At 32.8% G+C, this 25451-nt stretch overlaps 3 protein-coding genes across 3 annotated transcripts in view; 2 read left to right on the plus strand and 1 right to left on the minus strand.

Annotated features, from left to right (window-relative positions):
* On the minus strand, positions 1-17028 carry LOC126966485 (protein PTHB1). Its single transcript, XM_050810562.1, is given in 11 exon segments — positions 1-1203; positions 2203-2332; positions 2816-2991; positions 4996-5271; positions 6703-7217; positions 8192-8500; positions 8780-8921; positions 9889-10000; positions 14518-14782; positions 15256-15344; positions 16772-17028. Coding segments are annotated over 11 exon segments (2514 nt in total). The 3' UTR covers positions 1-960.
* The window catches only part of LOC126966522 (RNA-binding protein Musashi homolog Rbp6), a 934160-nt gene continuing 924161 nt past the window's right edge, over positions 15453-25451 (plus strand). The window contains exon 1 of the mRNA XM_050810646.1: positions 15453-15457. The gene's annotated coding sequence lies outside the window, so the exon portion shown is untranslated. The remainder of the gene's footprint in view (positions 15458-25451) is intronic.
* Positions 21983-24759, plus strand: LOC126966533 (caspase-1-like). The gene has a single exon (XM_050810664.1). It carries the CDS (start codon positions 22142-22144, stop codon positions 23021-23023), a length of 882 nt encoding a protein of 293 aa, XP_050666621.1. The 5' UTR covers positions 21983-22141; the 3' UTR covers positions 23024-24759.

Below are 25451 nucleotides of genomic sequence, written 5' to 3' on the forward strand. Positions count from 1 at the left end.
AACCTAAGATGTGTTTTTCTTTAAGGGATACTTAAAAAAAATCTATGGAAGTCTATGTGCAGATGAGCTTAAAAACATCTCCATTTTGACAGCTAACTCCACATCCCTGTAATTTCACCGCTTCTGTCACTCCACAAAGAACTACGCAAGGATCTAATCTATATATTTTATGGAATAGGAGGAAGAACCTCACCTAATGGATGTGAATGGTAATTATAGCCTGCAATTCAGATCAACAAAATTCAGTCTTAATGTGATGTGGAATTTAATATTTTGCATTTGTTTGCCAGTTGGTAAAGGTTTCCTTCGACCTAGTCTATTCCAGTCTATTCTAGCTACTCTTACCACTCCCACTTTACTCTTGTCACTTATCTGATGTCATCGTTATCCATAAATTTTTATTGTGTCTTTCACATATTTTTATTTTTTCACGTCCTGTGTGTTATGTTTTCTGTTTTTCGTTGTGTCTAGACTCTAGAACTTTTACTCTGTCTGTGCTGATTTTTTTTATGAAAACAAGGGACGAGACGTGCAGGACGTTCAACTGTTAGTAATTGATACGCCCTGCCCATTACAATGCAGTGCCGCTCAGGATTATTGAATAACCCAAAAATTCTGAGCGGCACTACAACTTAATAAATAAGTTGTCAAGTCTCTTTTGCTCCGTAATTTCACTAGCTACGGTGCCCTTCAGACTGAAACACAGTAATGATTACACATTACTGCTTCAAGGCAGTAATAGGCGCCGTTGTGTTACCCATAATCTAGCCGGCATCCTGTGAGCCTCCCACTGGTGACTCATTTTTTCACATTCATGGTACCTACTCGTTTTCATTGCGTAGTACCCGACTGCCAGTTTTCTTATCACGTTCTGTAGTTCTGTTCAAGTTTTGCAATAGTGCATAAGATATTAAATAAGTTTTCATTAATATTTTACTTCAAATTATCATTTCTATTTCGTCATATTAGTTCTACAAATTCCTCGATTCTAGTTATTTTCTTTTCATCTTCAACCTCGTCACTTAATGTCGTAAATATTGATTCCAATATAAGTCTGATCTGCCTAATGAACTTTTTTATGTTAGTTTGAGACAGAATATCTTGGTCGGACAAAAGTGAGAGTTTCTCTTTATCTTTCTCTGATTTCTTGAGAACATTGTTTATCATGTATTTAAATGCTTGGGTGACGGATTCCTCCCATTCCTGAAACATAATTTGGGTTGGGTTTAGAAAGGTTAATTTTGTTAATTATATTATGATTACAATAATAGTTTTTTACAAGTATGTATGTGTTTCATTTTGTTTCTGTATTCAGTTTGTTGTGAAAAGTGTTTTTACACTTTTGCCTATATTAAAAAATACCGTTTTTCTGTAACAAAAACATGTGTGTCTAACAATATATCGGAACCACTTGATGTACCCAGAGTACGATCAGATTCGGGTTACACCTTCTATTTACCTCTATAATAGAAGCGCTATAGGCAACCAGACATCCCAATGATGCGTGTCCAATTTTGATTTGATGATCCCAATATATGCGTCAGCTAGTGGTTTAATGTTAGATAAATTAATGTCTAGATAGACTGTGACAGCTGTGAAAATGTCGAAAAAAATTGAGGTTTACTGTTAACCTCTCTTTTGAGCAATGCACGCACACTCAAGATTTCCTCGCGCTAGAAGGTCGTCAACGTTTCCAACTGAAGTTAACATCGCAAAAGTGAAGGAAATAGTGACTGAAAATTGGGGATTTTCAGTCAGTATTAATATTTCAGAGCGATAGAGGGCATCCTAGAACGAGTCAATTTCTACTCAACATTCACGAAACGCATTGTTTCTGGTAATGAGTTAACGACGGAGCATAATTTGAAGGCGATAAATTAAAGAATGAATAACTAACATTTGGTGTATTATCCAAATGTTTTGAGTTTTCTTGAGTGTTAATTCCGCCAATATTCGAATCTCGTGCCAGAGTTTGGCGAGTCAACATCTCCTGAGGATGTATCGTGTAGAGGCGAAACACGTGTCGAATTGATTGAAGACGAATATTGGCGGAATTAACACTAAAGAAAACTCAAAACATTTGGATAACAACGAATTTCCGCAAAATAACGCAATTTGGTTTATTATTGATCTTTTCCTGGTTCTTTTTTGCCTTAGTGAAATTGGTGGTTAGAACATTTTAATTTTTATTAATTAATTTACCTGAATGTCATTGTGAAACGTATCAAAGGAGAGCGTCTCTTCGAGTATTTTCAGTCTAAAATCATTCTTGTTCGTATATTTTAGTATCAGCTGTATAAGATTTCCAATAGAACTTAATTCACAGGTTGCCCTGCAAAGTATGTATAAAAATTAAACAGATCTCGAGAATGCTTTATTTTAAATCGTAGGGCGTACCTACATGGGTGTCTGCTGCGAAAAAGGAAAAAATGTTTTGACACAACGAAATTGATTTTCAACTGTTGAGTACCAACCTATACAATCTGTATACATAATATGTGGCGTTTCCGCATACTAATAAGACTAAACTCTAAGCCCATGGAGCTAGCGTCACCCGTTGTAAAAAAAACAACTTTCGCTCAGCCCATAGATTAACAATATTATAGACTAACAAAACGTTGAAGTGAGAACATCACTAACTGTGATAAAGCAAGATAGAAAAGGAAAGCGAATCTATTGTTACTGTAACCGATTGTTGTCTCTTTTAAGCACAGTTAAGATGAGAATAATATATCATGGATTATGTATTGAGATGCCATCATTACAAGATAATGTAACAAAATAATATTAAAAATTATTCGTATCATTTACGCACCGCTGTACACTTTCTCTTGTATTTATTATTGTTTGTGATGTACTGACTATCATCCTGTAAGTATCCCGCATAAGGAATTCCAGAGGATCACAGTCGCCGGGTGGAAGTGATCCGTATTGCACTAGCAACTCCTTCTGTATTGCCATGAACTGTGATTGTAGAACATCGAGCTCATCCTGTAAGTATTTAACGATAAGAAAACGACACAGAAAATGATGCTAGATAAATATTGTTACAGTGACAATTTAGTTAAAGCTAGAAGTAGGTATACCTACTTTGTAAAGTGTAGGAATAAATGTTTATGAAAATGCAATGTTTATGAATAAATAAATAAAAAATCTGTCATATGGTGACGGACTAACAGCTCATATTAGTAACGATGGTGATATAAAAAGAAAACGAATAGTGTGAAAGTATGAACTAAGTACTTGATTCAAATTATTTATATATAATCCGGTATTTAGGAGCACGCCGTTTCGCCGTGTTTATTTCTTTGAATTTTGCTCTAAAATATGATTCTTTAGGACCTATGTTACAAGTAAATAGCACGAATAGCCCTGTTCTTTAGCACAAAGATGGTATTAATATCGGTATCTGTGAATATAATTAAAGTAGTCGCGCCGTATGTATGTCATTTGTCAAACCTTTTTAATCGCGTATGCTGCAGAACTTAGTCTATAAGCAAATCTTCCAATCTTTAGGAGATTTGTGCAATGTTCAGAAAAGTTAAAATTTTGCATTTCCGCTAAATAAACCACCCACAAAAAAGTGTGCGCGTGTAATCGTTACGCGCGATTGAAATAAAACTTAATAAGAATTAACGTTAGAAATAATTAACAGATACATATATACTTTTTTGCGTATCTGAAAGCTCATTGACAAAATATGTTATTTTCGTTTGCCCTTGTTTGTCCCAACTATTCTAGGACATCCAGTATATAACAAATATTCTTAAAAAGTTAAAAGACAAGAAGATTTAATTTATACCATTAAATATATGCTTACATTAATTAAAGCCGTGTTATTAATAAATAATTGATTAAAAATAATTAAATTATTAATATCACACATATCAATATAACGTTGTTATTGAATATTAATGAATATGGCTCTATGGGCTCGGACCTTTTGCCTGTCCGATGGACGAAGAAAAATTAACGAATGTCGCAAACGTCAGACTGAGAACTTTTCTTTATTATTTATTAGAAAGTAGTCATAAATGAACAAATACACTTAAAGATTTTCAGAAAATATTACTGAGCAATTTGATACAATTTTTTAAACCATTAAATTATAATGGTTAAAAATTGTTTCAATTGACTTTTATTTGCCGGAAGTACTATAGTTACATCCGTCAGAAAAATATTCTGAGTTACCCCCAAGTCACAAGTTACCGCCTAAAGAAGTTTTACTTCAAAATTCAAATACTTATATACCGTCCGCAAGGCAGTGTAGATATCTGGGCTTTGGCAATTGCGCGAATAGATTGTTGTTACACAAAAATAAAAATATTATTACATCTTAGAGTGGTCCGGTATGTATAATGTACTTACATGATTAGTAAATTTAAATAATTTTAACCAATATTTACGTATGTATGTGTGTGTATGTATATATTTGTATGTACATATATACAAAGAACTAATTATACCTATGTGCGGGTCGGTCTCACAGTCACACATATAAAACTAGTTTATGAAATAATTAATTTTGAAAATAAACGTTTTTTATATGCATTGTATGATGATGATGTTTTAGCCTAATTTATTTATTTATTTACAAGTAGGTACAATAACAGATAACAAGATAAAACTATCATCTGATAACAAGCACAGCATATTTTTATGATCCTGAGATCTAATTAAAATTGTACACATCATTCACCAAATACAGTAAAAAAAATTAAAAATTAATAAGTGGACACAATAGTAATTACAGTATAGCGAAATTTAGTTAAACATTAAATTATTTTACGTAAACTAGAAAGTTTTATAAAGAGTATTTTTAAAAATGTCTACATTTGTAAAGAATATATCAAAATCAGCACACACTTCGTTAAATTCTCTACAAATTCTCATAATCGGGTTGTTATGCGATACATTATTATTTGAGGAATTGATCGAAAATAAACATGGAATACACACAGATCGTACATGAAACTTTACTCAAATTAAACATACCTCTAGACTTTTCAATTTCATTCTCTCCTTTGCGTGTGTTTCGATACACTTGAGAAACTTGTGTATGATTTGTTTTGTTGTATCAATACTCAATTTAAAGATTATAGACTCTTCAATATCATTGTTATTCTTTTGTATTTTATGCAGAATATAATCCAAGAGCGGTCCAATTTCAGTAAAATCGCTCGCCTCTACGACGTAAGTTTCTTGTGTAGTTTTAAGTGTCACAGTTTTGTTTGTCGATCTATATAGAAATGTTATAGTATTGTCTGTACTCTCTGAAAGCTGATTTTCGAAACCTGAAAATACGACAAAATAAGGACTCCGTGTCACCTTACATAAAAGGTAGCACCAAAACAAGCCGATTAACGTGTAAATACATAGCCCCACGCACACCTACTACTACCGGCCGATAGGCGGCCATTATGAGAATAATTGTCATCGTCTTTGACAGATCAGTATTCAGTTTGCGTCAATAAAATATTTTTAAAATGCCGTCGTCGTGCGTTGTGAAGAAGTGTAAAAACGATAGTATATAAGTATTTGTGGCCATATATGATTATTTAAGGGAAAAAAAATTGTGTAACTAGTATCCCCCGTAACCGCACACACACTAGAATAACGGTGCTTCACTTGCTAATATCACTGCGCGGAGTCCTTTTTTTACTCATCCGTGGGAATAACATATTTTATTTAAGAGATATAGGTTTTTAGATCAATGTATGGAAATAATTACAAGTTAACAAAACGTTGGCTTATTACATACTGAATACATGAATGAACGTAACTAAAGTCTGTCCGTCAATAGTGTTCAAATTAAAAACAAATCAAAACCAGCTTATTATTTTCCAAGATACTACAAGTTGGGATGGCCTTGAGCTTCACAACATGCTGTGAACCTCATATCATAAAACCACAGTAATGTTATCATACAGTATTCTAACTCGGCCCTGACCTTAAAATGAAATACCTGAAGCAGCTTGTGTCCGAGTGGTGCGTAAGCAGTGATAGGGCTGTCCGCCTAGAGTTTATCAATTTCATCTACTTTCTTGAAGTTCTTTCTAGTTTTGTGTTGTGTTTTAGTGATTGTAAATATTATATTTTTAATTAAAAAATGTGAATGAAGTAGGAAGTGTTCATTAATAAGACAAGCTTTATTCCAGAAGAGAATCCTCTACTTTACACGCCTTCTGCGAGGCAATAAAAAGAAAAGGCTACAAAAATAAGGATTTATTTAGTCAATAATTTGTACTTAAATATTAATAATGTAACTCATCTATTCATCATCAATATTACATAATAAATGATGAATACCTAAAATGGTACCTACAATAATTGTTAATTTTGTCGGTTAAGGCATACTAGTAATACCTAAAGCGTCTTATTTAATAAACTCGGACTCAAAGCACTATTCTATAAAAGAATTCTGCAATAGCACGTTCAGAAAGTCAACATAACGTTCGTTTGTCACTGCGTCACATTCGCGAATGTCAGGTGTACCGAGTGTCTATCGAACTCGAGTAACGTAGGTATAACTTGCGTTCCGACCGCTTGTATGAAGATAGAATACTATATGATAACGTTACCGAGATAAAGCTCAGTTCGTGTGCTGATAAGCGACGTCCGTCCGTTGTGATAAAATTTAAGAAAAGCAATCCAACCAAAAGTATTATCAAATACAGACCTCTTAGAGAATATTGCTAAAACAAGAAAACCTCAATAAAAACAGTTACGACAATTCGTACCTTTAAACATTGTTTCTGGATTAAATTTTCGCTCAGATGAAAACTCCACTTTACAAGCGTTGTTGATACTGGCTTTAACTGGATAAGCATATAGTATTAACGGTAAGAACATTATTCGATCGAATACATACATTTTACCAACACAATCTGTGATTGTACACATTACTGTGACCGCTGTATTTGAAACATCGAAATTATTTGAAACAAATACATGTGTTTCAATTATTTCAGTTCCATTAATATTTTCCAAAAAAATTGTAGAATCTGATATCTTAAATGGATAACTGCAAGTATATGTAATTTGTACATTTTGCCATTGTTTTGGATCTTCAAAGTTCAACACTGTTATAACAGGGCATTGAAATAATGATTGATCATCATCAACTTCAGTTATGCCATAATTAACTTTCTCAAATGGTTTTCCAATTTCAACATTTATTGAAAAATTTTCTTTGATAGATTGGTCGTCAATTTCATCTGAAAATTTTAGATAAAATAATATTTTGTGCTTTTCAATCAGTAGTATAAGGCTAAACAATTTTAATTTGAACAGAAACAGTCAGAAAGCAATGCCATGCATCGCCCTCAGGAGAAGAGCATGGCAGAACGTCGTGTTACCTACAAATATAACTTAACATTACGGCAAATGTTCTAAACTATATCCTAAAAGTGGAAGGTTGCCATTGGGCCATGACTCTGAATATATTAAATTAAAAAGAGCACAAAAAGAATACTGGGAGAGTTTTATGCGCCGAATTCTAAAGGTAACAAATTTTCGGAAAATAAAAATAAATGTCTTTTATACTGGCACTAAAAATTCCCAAAATAAAAAAATTGCGTGATGCAGATAATTATAAATAGTCCCTAAAATTATAAAGAAAATAAAACAAGAAGTAGAAATGTATTTCGCCGCAACAGAAATGTTGAACAAGTAACAATTTGAAATGAAATTTTTATCTGCACCTACAATAAAACTCTTTCGCTAAAATGACAATAGTTATAATTATTCAGATAGAGGAACTCTAAGGAACCCTTACGTAACCTGAAGTTGTTTGTAGGAATAATATAGCGGACCTCTATTGTCCACCTTCTGGATACTTCTGGATACTGATACTTCACTGCTTTCTTTCATGCAAGCTCTCTTTTTCGAAGCATGTACTCTTGGCCTGGGTACAATTAAGTATATCACCTATTTTCGTATGTTGATGAGGTTACGCCTACGTCGATCTTTCCTGACTCTTCTATCCATTCCAAAGTAGATTTAAAGATTTTTTTTTAAAGATTCTACATTATAAAGTCACGTTTGGTTTTGAACCTAATCATCGAACTAAATATAAATTCAATTCGTGGCTTGTCAGTTTTGTTAAAGGAAAGATGTCCTAAATTCCTATGAGCCTTATGCTCTTGCTACGATGATTATCCTAAAAGAACCAAACTATCAACATTGTTACCTTCATCGCTCATAACTCTGCGAAGCTTGTCTTCTGCATATTTTAAGTCTTCCATATTCAACGGTTCAGCATCGTTATTCATCGACACAATATTCGAATTCAGATCTGGCTTGGTGCCCAAACAGGAGACATGAACAATCCCTCTTGTGGAAAGAGTAACTAGGCCACCAGAAATTTTCTTCAGAAAACACCTAGACAAGGCTATCGTTTTAAGTAATAAATCGCAGGACCATAATATAGTCGTTTCTTCGTAAACATATAATTTTGAATCTTCTGACGCAACCATGATGAGCAGTCGTGAGTTTGGTTCTGAAACATGTAGTAAATGTTCTTATCAATTATCAACATTGTGAGGATAACATTTTAAGGATAGGAATTGAAAACATACTAAAGTGGCTTTGTTACGCTGCTCATCGCGTTAAGATTAAGCCGTTAGAGTCCTTTATTTTCGTTATTGGTTTAGGAATAATTTTTTGAAGGAAATGATTCAAATTAAAGTAGGTACTTAACAAAATTGGCACTCGGCCTAGTTAGAGTGCACCTACAAATTGTACAATATTATGTAAACTAAATATGAAATAAACTTACCATAATACCAACCGATAAGATAAGCATGAAAACAAACCGGCACAAAATCAAATCGAATCATATGTTTCATCAATCCGTTATCTTGAAAACAATAAAGATATCTTTCTCCCAGCGTTATTATATTTGAGAAATTATTGCTTGTCTGAAAGAATATAGACATAAATTGCACATTTTATGAGAAATATAACTGGATTTTGAATTTAATTCAACCAAATTACATTGTTGGCTAAAGCCGCCTACGTGAGTTTTATCACGCTGAGATGCATGTAGAACTGAAGTGCACCATTTTTAATTCAAGATATTTTTGTTACGTTGGAAATTAAATGAGTTCAAATTTTTGATAAGTTATTACCTAAGCACTTCAATGTAGGATTATTTGAAATTTTCTTCAGCAGACATTGAAAATAATTCTAAATTTGTGTTTGTAGATTATAGGTACCACAACGGCGCCTTTTTCTGCCGTGAAGCAGAAATGTTAAAGCATTATTGTGTTTCGGTCTGACGGGTGCTGTAGCTGGTGTAATTACCGGGCAAATGAGACTCAACATCTTATGTCTCAACTCTCAAGGTGACGAACGCAATTGTAGTTGCACTGGCACTGCATTGTAATGGGCAGGGCGTATAAATTACCATCCGCTGAATGTCCATTAAATTATTAATAAAGGTTTAAAAATATTTAGATATAGGCCACTATTGCCCAGTTCTGTGGGAAACAGGACAAAGGGATGATAAGACATACATGTCGTAAGAATTACGGCATGAATTTCAGTTGTATTAACACACTCGGGGCCGACCTCAAAAACAGTAGGAAATATATCCAACTATACCTACTGATAGTTTCATAAACAAGTCATTTGATTTATATTACAAATTCAGTAGAGTATTTCATTAGTAAGTGGTGTATACTCGTACTTATTATCAAAGTCTAACGCCATGTCCACATATAACGAACTATGTCGAAAGAAAGCTAAGGAATGAATCAGACAAAGTGGGTGTATTATATATATGAACGAAAAAGAAGGGGTCATATGCTGGCTATTGTTCACCGTTGGTCTTAATAATGTAGAAAAGTCCTCAGACATTGCAAAAAAAAAGGTATTGCTACGTACCCTTATAACTTGAACACTCAAGATCTCTTCTCCAGGGTTATATGTCCATTGTGGAATACATTTTTTATTTGTACGAATGCTTATTTCTTCAAATTCTCTCAACTGTTGATAGCTGTAAGCGTGAATCAGATGTTTTAAATAATCCTCAGCCAAACCATCTATATACATTTCCTACATGAACGTGTTCACGAACCCATTTAAAGATATCTTACAAACGGAAGAGAGCTGTCCGGTTCACAGAAGTAGAAAGAAAGAGAATTCGTTGGCTTTTGGGTGAATATACAAAAATTGGGTAACTCAATGTGTTCAGCCAATATATACAGTCTTATTATATTTTTTGAGATTACAAAATATTTTAAATCAATGAAAAGTCCTTTATTTGGTCACCCCTTTTCAGCTTTTCATTTTAAATACAAGTTATTAAAGAAACACAATTAATGCTTAAAACGTCAGTCTTTTGGCATGTCACAATCCCGAAAACCAACAATCAAGTGACTATCTATTTAACACTATCATTGATTTATGAAAACTTACATATTTACAACAATCTGTGATGTACATAGTAATATATACTACAACTTTTATAATGCAATGTTTTCTTCTTTATTTAAAAAAAATAGGAAATTTTGTGTTTGTTTCATCCGTCTTTCCGTTGTGTGTTGTTTAAATTTGAAATTAGCGAAAAATATCACCGACTCAACTTCAAAACCCTGTTTGAATTTTAATGTTGGTAATGAAGTTAGTTACGGACCACACAATTTTACGGCAGCCATAACTGTTCCAGAGCTTGGGTTGTGTTTGTCGTCTAAACACGTGGTAAGTCGGTCAAAATTTCAGTGACTTTATTTTCTTGTTAATCTGAGGCTTATTATCATTTATACATAGCAATCTATGATTTGTTAAAATGTAGTTTGTCGATATTCAAAATTACCAAAAAAACAATAGTTCTGATCAAATCTCAAAATTATGTCAATTTCGTCAGTCCGTTGGCGTCAGCCCTTTGCCAGAGGACTGACGTGTTTCCATGGTGCTGATAATTTTTTGTTTTAGAGCTCTTTTATCTTAATTGCTACCTTCCTATGGTCCTGTAACACTATTGTGTAGGAACAAATCTATGTTTTATGTATTAAGCTGTAAACTGCAAAACATTCTCCCTAATATTATAAAATATACCTGGAACTTCCATGAAACTGGACATGGGAAGGGGGCACCTGATGGTGTAGGGGCCACTTGTAAATGAACAGCAGAACAAGTGATAGTGCTACAGAAGAAGATATAACTAACCTGAATGATTTCGCTACTGTCATTCGTGAAAGATACGCAAGTATACAAAAGGATGTGATCGAAGAGTGTGAAATTGAGCAGATAAACACCGTCATTAATGATAAGTCGTATGTGATAATCCCTTTCAAGGGGACACAATTGGTTCATCAAGCTGTGCCAGCTTATATTCGCAAAAATCTTATAATAAAGTGACTCAGTTTTTTTTTTGTGATAGCGACAAATGTAATCATTGCAAGCTAGGATCTAATAAATATCAGACAGATTTATGTGCTAAAAATAGTACATGTCTACATACTTCTACAGTATTTTCAGACTCTGAAGATGATGTACCACTATCTGCATACGTTAAAATCGGCACCAGGAAGTAGCGGTTATTCGCACCATCAAAGTCGTTATAGTAGTATGTTTTGCTCAAATATCTCACAAAGAAAACAGAATTTCACTATGCAGCGGTCTGCTCTTCAGTTGATGATGAAGCCGGTGAAGTAAGAGTAACTTTTCTAAAAACTTGTAAACAGAATGGCACTGTTTTTTAAATTGGATGAAATAGATGTGTCAGATGTTCCCGTGAATCAAGTAATAAAAAAAATTACCCGTACCACACATCATTACAAAGGGGAAGAGAGTATTTTAACCAATTTAAGGAAAAAATTGATGTTTCCGAAAAAAAAATTTTATTTTTGAACCTTTTATTTTCCGGTTTTTGTGGAGAAAAAGATATTATTCTATTTTAATTATTGCTATGTCTTTAGATGCTTTTAACGCATAGCATTTATAAGAAAAATGCGTACTGTTAAGTAAAATTACCTCAAAATAATATAATAGTTAAGTAATATCAAATTATAAAAATGTCAAAAGGCTGTATGAAGATTGGGATAGTTGACTTTCATAGTATTATTATTCTTAATTTCATGATAGTAAGTATTTTAAGATAAATATTCTTAGATTTTTGTTTATATTGTTTGTTACTTAGAAATATTAAGTAAAACTAAGTCAAAGTAGTCAAAATTAGGTGAATAACGTTACGTTAAATGTCAAAAGGCTGTTTTGAAAACTGAGATAGTAATTTCTGGCAGTATTACATATATGTAAAATTTTTTTTTAAGTGCTACTAAGTGATTATACTACTAAAAGGACATGTGCGATTATTTAATCCTGAGATTTGTTTTATTAAATTTCATTTCGTTTAATTTTTATTAAATTTCATTATAACTCTTACAAAATAGCTCATTTTATCAGTGCTATCTTACCCTCGTAAGTCCCCTGGCAGTAAAATTCTGAAATTTTTAAATATCTCAAAATCTACTTAATAAAGTGACTGGCCCGATTTGGAACCATATATTCATCAGATTAGCCATCATATACACCCAAATTTGTAGAAATTTGATTTAATAACCATAGTACCTAAACAAATTACCCTCAAAAGTTACCCAACTTTTGTAGAATCACCCTTTTGTTCGCGTATGTTCTTAGTATGTGAAATGTTATATAGGTAAGTTGAAAATAACTTATTAGTGGCCGCATCTTCAGTAAAATCAAGGTATCTGTTAGATAGACATCCAAAAATTACCTTCACCTAAGGTATGTATGCCGGAACTGAAAACTGTGAATAAGTCAATATGTTTGAGATAATACGTCCAATACATGTTATATAATAGATTATAATATTATATAATAGATGTTAAAAACGTTCGCAGTAACTCATTTAATAGATATGCTTAAACTTCTAGAACAATTAATACATACATATTACAAAATCTTAATTATTCTTAAATCTTTTGCAATCCATTTCTGTCACATGTGATTTTCGGATTCATGTGTACGTTTGTGTGACTCTTTTACGCCGTTTATAGTAATTAATAGGCACAAAATTTCAGCTGTTACAGTATAAAGTCAAAGTCAAAAAAATCTTTATTCACTGTAAAACTTTATAATTTACTAGCTGACTCAGCAAACGTTGTATTGCCGATATTAAAATCGCGATACAAAGGTAACTGTCGATCGTAGATGGGTGAAAATTTGAAGTTGTATGTATTTTTTAATGCTGACTCATAATCAAACAAATTTAAAAACTTAACATTTAGGGGGATGAAAAATAGATGTTTTCCGATTCTCAGACCTACCCAATATGCACTTAAAATTTCATGAGAATCGGTCAAGCCGTTTCGGAGGAGTTCAATGCTTAACACCATGACACGAGAATTTTATATATTAAATTTAGTGCAAGTCAGGATGAAGTACAAAAGTTACAATAGCATTCAAATGAGCATAACAATATTCATTAACAAAATTTAGAACATTAATTCCAACTATCTTTATCATTCAAATAATCTTTCAGATTAAAATATGGCCTTAGATGTTAATTTATATTTTACGATACATTTAAATTTTTTAATAGGTAATATTTTAATATCATTTGGGAGTTTCTTATAAAAAATAACACGATCCACTTTAAAAGATTTTGCAATTTTACGGAACATAGTGGATGGAAACTGCAATAGATAATGCATCATGTTCACGAAGTATCCTACACGTTGATGCATTCAATATAGGATAATTTATATTTTTACAGTTTAATCTTTATTACTTTTTATGAAATATTTGATGTTTAATACGCAATTAAACACGATTCATATCTTGGATGCAGCACATTACAAATTTGTTTTGTATATTACAGTCATTGTAAAATACTCTATTTAATTGAAAATAGTGGCCGTTGAGTTTCTTGTATGTTCTTCTCACAAGCTCTACTTCTTCCGAACATATGGTAAATTCAGTAATTAAAATGAAATATTTATAGTGACGATTCAAAAGCGCTTGGTTTAAGCCTCATTGAATAAAGTTTATTTGACTGTGAAAAAAACAGCTGAAATTAAAAGTACGACCTGCTACGACAATAGGTGTCCCGTTGGTAACCCTTCGGGTATACAGTATGGTCTGCATACCTATGAAATAAATAAAAATATAAGTAATACTAGTCCACAGAACTATCGCAAATTAATTATTTAATTAAAAACTTTACATTGAAAAAGTGAAATTTTCAAACAAAATAAATTTTCAAATAAATATACTAAGAATTACGACGTACATTGACCTCTGGAACTTCGGCTTCACCTTTGATTTGTTTGATTATTTGCGACGAAATAAAAATTCTATGTTGATTCTTACGAACACTTTTTTATTTCGGTATAACTGAACTGAACTGTAAATTCAATATTGTGCATCTTGTTTTATATTCAAAATATTATTATTATATAACCTACGCAATAACTCGAAAGGAAACTCTTTAATTGAAAATGAATGAAAACATTCATGATTGTGCAACCAATAACGATGTATACATACCTATATATTTCTAAAATCCAAGTTGATTTGCAAATGACAAAGAGGTCACTGCTTGCAATATAACACACAGGTCCCGGGATAATGACATCATGAAATACGCATAAAAACAAAAATGTATCTTGATCAAAGAAACTTAGGCTTCCATCTAGGCCCTGAATACAAAGAAGGTCTCTACTTTTTACACTACCAAAAGGCCCAATTGTCACATTGTATGCTTTTCTGGTAAACGAATGTTTAATAACTGGTAGTAGACGATTCTGAACACCTGTAACAATAGAGAAAATAAGGGACGAGACGAGCAGGACGGTCAGCTGATGGTAATTGATATGCCCTACCCATTACAATGCAGTGACGCTCAGGATTCTCGAAAAACCCAAAAATTCTGAGCGACACTACAATTGCGCTCGTCACCATAAGGTCCAACATAAGATTGTCTCATTTGCCATTAATTTCACTAGTTACGGCGCCCTTCAGACCGAAACACAGTTATGTTTACACATTACTACTTCACGGCAGAAATAGGCGCGGTTCTGGTACCCATAATCTAGCCTGTGCAAAGGAGCCTCCCTGGACTGGTTACAACCTGATCAATAATTTCACTACTACTGTACTGTACAAATAAGAATTAGAAGAAGCGAAAGGTATTTATTAAATTAATTACGTTGAGGATGTAAAGAATTAGGATAAACCTAAGATTGTCAGAATTCAGATAAGTGATATGAACATCAATAAACGTACCCTCGTCGACGTGTCCGTCTCGCCTCTCCAAAGTATACACGGCATATCTTTGTGGGTGTAGTACAAGTATCTGACTCTCCCCAGAATCGCTACAATTTTAAACAATAAATTAATATGTAAGGCCTAGTCCACATTCAACTACTATTGTTTGTTGTCGTTATCAAATGAATGGTCTTCCTTCTCTTACACTCGCCCGCGCCACACATAATCTTTGTCTTTCATGCATACTTGTTTTTCGCCGAATTGCACCACTTTTTCCAAGATGGCGGCAGGTGGACAAGGGCGGCAACCCCACACACTTGGGATTAAGCTTCTATTGACCCCCCACACATGTCACAAAAATAAAATTGCGTCTTCTAAAAATTCAAATGTTACTTGAGACATTTCAATGGACTAATATTATATTGTCATTGAAATGATTTGTAAAACGATGTATTGTGTAATGTAAGTGTAGTGTAAATGTAAGTATTGCATAATATGTAGATGAACATTGTTGTGTTATTCGGTAGATTTCTCGTGACAGGCATCGTCATGCTCGCTTAAATGCCTCTGCTTGTGGCGGCGACGTGGGGCGGGTCGTTCCCTTCCCTAAAAAATGGTCGAGCGATGCGATGGCTGGTCCATGCGTCATGCTCGTGAACGGGTGCTACTCGTGGTGGCTGGATGATCTTGTTACCGGGAGGTCTGCTTGATGTGATTTTTATTATTATTATTTCCTTTAAAGTTATTATATATTTTATTTGATGAAATGCTCACATAATGCCTCTATTTACTTACGGTATGTGTGGATTGATGCATCTACTATACTCAATAACTCTTGTGTATATAAGTATTAATTTACTTTTTTTTCCTTTGTTTAACTTACTCGTGTAAGCCTTTCAGTTTTTGACATTCGAGTATTTTTGTTGCGTCACTTTGCATATATATTGTAATTGAAATGATTTGTAAAACAATTAAAATGTAAATCTTGACTTAAAAGACTGGCAATGAGTTTCTTGCTACTTCTTCTCATTAGCTCAACCCTTTACGAAATAGCAGTTAATTCTATAAGAAACAATTTTTTTTTGGAATTCATAAGTGTCATTTCCGTGACCTACATGAATAAAGCGTTTTTGAATTTGAATTTGATGAGAATGTAAATCATGATTTAAAAGAGTGGCGATCAGTTTTTTGTTACTTCTTCGCATTAGCTCAACCTTTTACGAAGTAGCAGTAGATTCAATAAGATTTTTTTTTTACATTCATATGTATCATTTCCGTGACCTACATCAATAAAGTGATTATCATTTGATTTATATTGTTTTAAAATTTTACAAATTAAGTTAAAAAATCAAGATTTAAGTTTTTTTCGTTTCTCACCCAAATACTTATTTGGTAGTAGACCAGAAACCACCATCTGTACTCTATCGAGGTGATACGTTTTTAATCTAACGCCCTACTATTTGTGTAGGTACTATTATACATTATTTGGCCCTACTACAGTTATACTTATCTATCAGTGTAGACCAATACTTACGTAATAAACTTTCCAGTCTCTATTTGCAATATAATATCGTCCAGTTGCGATTCTAAAATTACATCAGTTTCACTATCAAATACATTAGGCTTATAAATCTTTAATTGCTGTCCCTCTCCTACAACTATGCAGTCACTGGTATTGTGAGAACTAAATTTATCCACTTTGATACAACAGCTGCTTTGAATTCCTTCGCTGTATTCTTCGCTTTGTAGTTTCTCATTAGACCACAAATGCTTTACTTTAAATATAGACATAGTATTCTGTGTAACTTGGTCCCCCGCAGTCCACAGAAGTTTAGTTACAATACTCAAACCCAATGCCATAGCAACCATCGATCGATACATTTTATTAAAAATAGTAGGTAAGCTTCGCTACTTGAAACTTGGCATTAGTAGGCACTTGGTAAGTATTCAAATTTATTTCGTTGTTCTCATACCAGAAAAGCAATAGTGTACTTAGTGTTTATGGCGAGAGATTATTATATAGTGCTCTCACGAATTTTGTCCGCTCTTAAGAAAGCGCCCAGTTCGATCCTCACCCGCCACGTGCCAGTGTGTTATCGGTTTTCGAATTCATATCATTCGTCAAATATTTATAATATTTATAAGGTCGTAACGCTCTTGTGATTCCTCTGTTGTTGCAAGAGAGTATGAGCTGTGGTGATCGCAAATCATCAGGTGTCCCGTATGCTCGTTTGTCCTCTCTTCCATACAAATTCAATATTATCATTTAATATTTTATCATGATCTTAGTATCGCCAATAACCACAAAGGCACTTGCGCCATCTAGTGTCATTTTTAATTTTTTGAGTTACTTTCGCGGGTATTTTTGCTGCCCCAAAGAGAAGCATGGTTCAGAGACTATTCGGCATACATAAATTGATTTTGTAGTTCTGGCAATAGAGCATCACGACCCACCGGTACCTAGGTAACGCATACCGCAATTCAGTGGCGTAACTATACAATCTGGGGCCCGTGGCAAATTCTTCCTATCAGTAAACATCATCACGTTGCACAAAGTTTAATTTTAATAAACTTCGAGATTTTCAGCGTACTCAATTAAACGTTGTATATGTCCCACTAATGGCCATAGGCCTCCTCTCTTAGGCGAGAGGGAATGGTCTGTAGTCCCCACGCTAGCCCAATGAGTATTGGAGACTTCACATTAATCCATAGAACATAATATCTCAAAGCATTCATCATCTATTCGCTCGCATTTCGGTGAAGGAACAACATCGTGAAAACCTGCGTACATTCAAAATGAAAAATTAATTACAATTTAATTTCAATCAGATGTTTTGTAGGAAAAATCTTTTTTTCAAGCTTTCTTTTCCGCAAAAGTGTGTATAACGTCATGAAAGTTCTTAATTATTAAATAAAATAATCTTAAATAGGTTTTTTATCAATTTAAGTTGTGAAAATGATCGTTCAGCATTATAGGGTCATTTAAAACTTTTAAAATGGAAGGCTGCAAAACACTGAAATTTGAAACAATTTCATTCATTCGAAGGAAACGCGATTTCAGTTGGTTTATAATTATGTCCAATACTCATTAAAGTATGTTCATTCATTTTATTAAATTTAAAAGATCGGTGGCTTTAGACTAAAGTGCTTTAGAGGTTGCAGCGATAGTAAGAAGGATTTTGCAATGGAAAACCTGTTATTGGTTTTCCATTAAATTAATTAAATTCCAATAAAATGTAGTTTTCGATCTTCTTTTTGAGTAAAATTGCTTCATTTCTCTCATCTGCTTTGTAATTTAACAGAATTGTCCAAAAACCGTACTTTTAAAGCAAATATGGCATCATAACGTCCTGCCCATCTAGTAGGGCTTAAGTATTATAAAACTTGATAAAACATTCCATCTTTTGATAGTAAGCCCAAAAAAATTATAAAATTGTTGAACTGTTTCTAAAAAAGTTTGATTATTAATAACCTCTCACTGCATCATTGAGTGCTAGATTTATATTATGAGCAGCACACTGAACATATACGGCAGCTTTTGACGATCATAAGTACGTAAAAGTATTCGTCACGGGTAACGTGTAAGTACATCTCTAAAAATGAATCAACATCTTTTTGTTTAGGTTGGTTGAACTGCTTAACGATTAACATGAAATTATATTATAAGTACTCTTTAGTTGTCTCACTTTGGATTTTAAGCAGAAATTACAAAAATATACTTTTCAAATAAAATAAAATACTCAGGTATAATGTAAAAAAATATTTTTGAGCCGGGGCCCTCTTGAGTCGGGGGCCCATGGCATTTTGCCAGCCCTGCCACCCTATTGTTACAGCACTGCCGCAATTGTTGTAAATATATAATAATATATAGTTACTATATTTGTAGTGCGTTTGTATTTATATCCTGACCTGACTGCAAAATTTAAAGAAATTAGCAACTTGACTATTGCTTCTCAATATCTCTCAGGAACAGACATAAACTTATACCTAATGCCTACTACTCGACTGCTGGCTAAGTCGAGTTAGTAAGTCTTTTGTGGGGTGATGTTTATACAATAATAATAATATGTAATACTACAAATGAAGTTATACTATTACGTTTCATGTTTACATTCGATTGACAATAGCGCCCCAGTTATACGTATAACGTACGGCACGCTATGATGGCCGTTTTGACGTTTGTCCACTCATGAAGTTTCGTATTAATTAATAATTACATTGAAGGAGCCAATTACTGTTCTTTATTGTCAATAGTGACGTGCAGTTAGTCATTAAAATTCATCGAATGTATAATTTTAGGACACAAAATTTATTTAACATTGATTTCTAAACTATAGTTTATATATTAGGGTCCCGCGAACATATTTTTTTATTTTTATAAGATTCTAATTATTGGTGTACATATTTACCGCAATTATAATTATAATGACGCAAAATAATGTTGTAATAATGAAGGAATAAAAATTTAGTTACCAAGGAATTGCTTAGTTGGTATGTACCTACTGTAGATATCCGATGACAAAAAGAAACCTAAACAATTTGTTCAAGATATTATGTTTAAAATAAATATAAAAATATAATTTATACACTAAAATTTATAGAGGAAACCGAATTAAAACCCTCTAGGGTTACGAGGTTATTTGCACAATTATATTTAACACATACGACAAGTACGGCTTAACTTCGTTTAATAAATAACGCAGAAAATGACAAAGAAATGAGGCGTATCCAGTCGCCAGGAACGTACGGATAACTATCCATACCTCCGCTACATTGGTAGTCGATCATGTTTTGAGATATTTAAAACAGCTCCTAAACGAGTGTTTGAGTCTCTCTCGTTTCTATTCTTGTCAACCTTTTTCAGATACTTGTATCATCATTTATTGTTTGGGAATACAATTACTGAATCCTCTACTGTGGGAATACTACTTACAATAGTATTTTCATTTTAATTTTTTTTAAACAGCAAACGTTTAAAAATCTAGGTATACTTCTGACTTTATTCATTCATAAACATGGTCAACTTATTGGAAAGAGACAGAAACTCGGTTGTATAATATAATTATATAATCTCACTCAGCCAGTTATTTTATGTTGGTAGTTTTCAGTCTTGTTTGTGTGTTATACCTATTTACCTATATGACGCTAGATCTCTGTTGTAAATTAGATTAAATATTCATGTCTCAATGACAAATTATTTTGTAACCTTTATTTATGGTGGTATGTATAGTGTCACAGAAGGATTCTTTGAAAAATGGAGGTGTAACCTACATTAAGATTTTTTGGCTATAAACGTAACGGGCGTTTCCTTGTAATCGAATACATAGTCTTGCCATAAATACTGAAACAAAGAAAAAAATTCTATTGCAAATAACATTTATTATTAACTTTTACAGTGTGTTAGTTTAATATATGTATTAGTTTAATATATATAAACAAATATAAAATGTAAGAAGCTAATTCGAAGTGGTCACCATTGGGTGCAATATAGTCCTTTAAAGTTGAGGCCTGTTATCAATAGAAGCACGCACTCTATCCATGGGAAAATTCTTCACTGCTATTCGTACGGATTGTTTCAGGGACTCCAAATTATCTTGGCGTTTAGACCAAGCCATACTCTAAAACTGTCCATAAATTATAATTCAGGATTAAGATCGGGGCTAGTCGACGGCCAGTGTTCAGCTCTGATGAAGTCGGAAACGTTCGTTTCCAACCAAGACTGCGAGCTTTATGACCCGGCACCGAGTCTTGCTGGAAGGAACATTTTTGGTTATTGAACATGGGTTGTTAATGGGCTTCACTACCTTCTCAAGAATGGTATCTTGATACACTTGTGCTGATGTTTTGATACGTTTTTCACAAAAGTATGGCTCAGTCACTCCTTCATAGCTAATACCCCACCAAACCATTATTGAAGTTGGATAGTGCCCACGTTGCACTCTGTCGACTAATTGGGAAGCATCCTTAGAGCTTTGAGCGTAAATAAGGTCATTTTGTTTGCTAAAATGTTGCTAAATTGTAAAAAAAATCTCATTCGTAAACAAAATTTTACTGTGACCTCCCTTTGCGCACCGCGTCAATAGTTGTTTCGATTTTACCACCCTATTCTTTTTTAAATTATCAGTTAAGAAATGACCAGTACGTCTCTTATAGGCATCAAGTTCTAAGTCATCTTTTAAAATACGTGCGGTTCTAGATGCTATCTGAAGATGAATATCTCGGGATAAAATCTTGTGCTTTCGGACAGGATTTCTTCGAATTCTTTCCTTTACTGCTTTGACAATCTTTTTCGTGCGAACACTACGTGGACGGCCAGATCTTTTTCTGTCACAAACAGAGGTCTCTTTCGAACTTTAGCCACACAAATATTTTTTTAAAAGAGATTTTGAAAAATTGCATTAGTTGTTTGTGTAATGCAATCACAGCGATTCGGTTCTCTTTATCACCCCACTGCATTTTAATATCGCAAAATAATGTAGAATGTATTGGCGCAAAATGAAAAATCACAATACAGTTGTATAAAAATGACAGATTCCAAATTCAAATGTTTTGTTTATTTTTAATTGTAACAGTATTTATGACCAGACTAAGTATATTGACAAGTGATATAAATATTCTTCCTATATTGTATTTTACATTGAGGTGATGATCTCGCTACCAATACTCTAAATAAATTTAAAAAAAAATGTTATAAGTGTCATATGTCAAAGTCTAATTCATGTTAGTAATCACTAATCATTGTAAACTCCAAAAGTGTGCATCTTCATTGTTTTGTGTATTCGATAATTCGATTTTGAACTTGCGTTGTGCACTGGACCTGTTTGTAATTCTAAAAAAACCTTAAAATTAGTTATTGTGACAGTGATTTTGTGTGAACTGTGAAGGGTAATTTTTGTTTTTCAAAATGTCTGATAAGGAAAACAATGCGACTGCCGATACAGAACAAAGAACCAACGGTGGAGGTGATGAGGGTGATGCGTGGGGAAGTCATGACTCCTCACAAGTGCGTCGTTACGCCAAAATGCCTGTAGATAGAAATGCTCCTTTTTACAATATGAATCACAAATACCGTGGAATGGCCATAATATTTAATCATGAACATTTTGATGTTCATAGCTTAAAACCACGAACAGGTACAAATGTGGACAGCGACAATCTGTCTAGGGTATTAAAGAGCATTGGTTTCCGAGTTACTGTTCTTAATAATTTAAAGTCTGATGATGTAAATAAATATCTACAACAAACAGCAGAGATGGATCACTCAGATAATGATTGCCTGTTAATAACAGTGTTGACTCATGGAGAAATGGGAATGTTGTATGCAAAAGACACACATTATAAACCAGACAATCTATGGTACTACTTCACTGCGGATAAATGCCCAACATTGGCAGGTAAACCTAAATTATTTTTCATTCAAGCTTGCCAGGGAGACAAATTAGATGGAGGTATTACACTCTCTAATAGAACTGAAACTGATGGATCATCAAGTGCCTCATACAGAATTCCTATTCATGCTGATTTTTTGATTGTATTCTCAACTGTTCCTGGTTATTATTCATGGAGGAATACAACCCGTGGTTCATGGTTTATGCAAGCATTATGTGAAGAACTGCGTTATTCTGGCACCGAAAGAGACATTCTTACACTATTAACATTTGTTTCTCAGAAAGTTGCATTAGATTTTGAGTCTAACACTCCAGATATGCAGATGATGCATCAACAGAAGCAAGTTCCGTGTGTCACTAGTATGCTAACTCGCTTACTAGTATTTGGAAAGAAATAACTTTATTTGATTAGTTACCATTTTGTTGTTAATTATATTAGGACATTTCCATTTTTAACTAATTAGATAATTAAAAAGAAAGTTTCATAGAAACACTGTAACCACAAATTTTCACATTCCTTTGAGTTTTAAAACTATTCATTTCAAAATCAGTGGTTTTTGTGGTAATCAGAGTGTTTCACATGTTGTTTTCTTACAATTGATACCATTTTAGTAAAATATAATTAATAATTATAACAGTCTTATCAACTGATACTCAAAATAAATAAGGTATGATTTTCCTTAGATAATAAGAAGATAAATGTAATATGATCATTTGTTACTGATTAAGTAGAATTTATGCTCAAAAATGCAAGCACAAGCTTTATTCATTCTCAACAATGTACTTAAATGTTCATACTCAAAAATTAATATTGGTAAAGTAAACATATCATATAATTTTTTTTTTCTCAATTACTACTCTTTGGTGAGTTATATTTTAATGCTATTATGCTTTACTAAAGCAAAATATGAATTTAATAATAATATAATGTGTGTGAATTAATTCAATACACTGGTAAGATTCCAGATAGTTGTAACTTAGTACACTATGATAGCACAAATCTAGAAGTATGCTAAGCTTAGTGAATAATAAGAATGCTTTTGTTAAAGATCAAAGGCAAACTTCTCGCCAAAACATGTTGAATGAAATGTTGTGTGACTACAATAATACCTCAACTTACACAATAGGTATGACAGACCAGTAATAACAAAAGTTAGGATGTCATTTCTTTATATCAATACATACATTCAAATAATTTTTGATTGCAACTGTAAACAAAAGAAAACTAGTAAATGTTTAGTAAAATCATAGATATCACAAATATTTTGTGTTCTATTATTCTGTGTGGAGCTCAATAGACAAATCAACAATATTTTGAAAATAGCATAACCAGTTAGTTGAGGTTATTACTGTCAAAGTCTTAATTAATTATACTAAGTTTTTCCTGTATGATAAATCCATTTTTGCTCTGTTATGTATTAAAATAACATTTGCTTATTAATATTTTATTTTCATATTGTATGCATGCATTTCTCTTTATAATATTAGCATTTATAATATTAAAATCTATACCACTGCCATGAATTACTTGCCCCATTCCTTATATACAATACATATGAGATTTCTTGATAAGAAAAGTGTAATTTCACATGTTTGCAAATTGTATAGAACTGACTGATCTATATTGTACTATCAGAGGTGGATCATGCTTAAGGCAAAGTAGGCACGGAAATTGTAAACAAAAAAAAATACATTTAACAATTATGCACCTTGCTTACATAATATCATAGATCCTTGAATTCTTTGGTTGTATATTATATTATAAAGTGGTAGCAAAACCTACTAATGTGTTTGTGATGAAACTTGTTCTTTGTCGCAGTTTACATGTTTTATATTGCAATAGTTACTGGATAAATACCATTTAAAATATAAGGCTGAGGGAACCAATTAGATGCTTGCCTACCCAGCATGTTATCCACCTCTGTGTACTATGTTATTTTATTGAGGTCCAAATATTTGTGAGAAAATGTATGAGCCGTTGCATAATAGTTGTGCCTTGAGAGATATAAGAGTGTTGATTAATGATTTGGAAATTTATAGTAAATGAATCTCATACATTTGGTATGCTCTGCAACATCTTTTTTTAAACTAAGTATTTTTGTATTTCATAAGCAATAAACCCCTTATTTTGAAATTTATTGTATTTTTAATTATATAATTTCATAAAATTTAATGATAAGCCCTTATGTATGATTATGTGACTTTCTCCACAGGTACAGATGTAATATTAAGTGTTAAACTACAAGAAAACATATACGAACTAAGAGGAGTTAATTCTCTGATTCAATTAATTACATTTTTGAATTTAAAACATCTTAAGTTCTTTTCGGTTCTTTCAGCATTCAAAACTTTGAGACAAAACTAAATTTTATTATTAGTTTATATAGTTTAGGAAGGCTAACCTTCATTTGCAGCATGTTATTCTAAAAATCCTTGGGTATTGTAGATGTCTGCTCCTCAGGTGTCATCTTGGATGCTATAATGCAGCAAAAATATAATACCTGTATGACAACTGTTGTTCCAATAAGCTTATACGTCATTTCTTTTTAACTTTTCACTGCAATTAATGACATATTTGATTTGTTTTCTGTTCCAATAATTAAAATCTGTGATTTAGCTTATTGTTTGGTCTTGATTTATTTTACATATCGCGTCTTTGACGTTTCTGCGTTTGAAAGAGTAATACGTAATGGCGTGTCGCCAGCAGAAAGATACAAGTAAGCAGTAAAAGTTGTGAAAATTATTGGGCTTAGCAGGGAACCTCGTGGCACCAGCCGGTGCACGAGCATGAAGAGAAAAGCTTTTCCCAGTTTTATGTTCAGTTCC

The sequence above is a fragment of the Leptidea sinapis genome, chromosome 10 (assembly GCF_905404315.1).
Source record: "Leptidea sinapis chromosome 10, ilLepSina1.1, whole genome shotgun sequence".
NCBI classification, from domain to species: Eukaryota; Metazoa; Arthropoda; class Insecta; order Lepidoptera; family Pieridae; genus Leptidea; species Leptidea sinapis.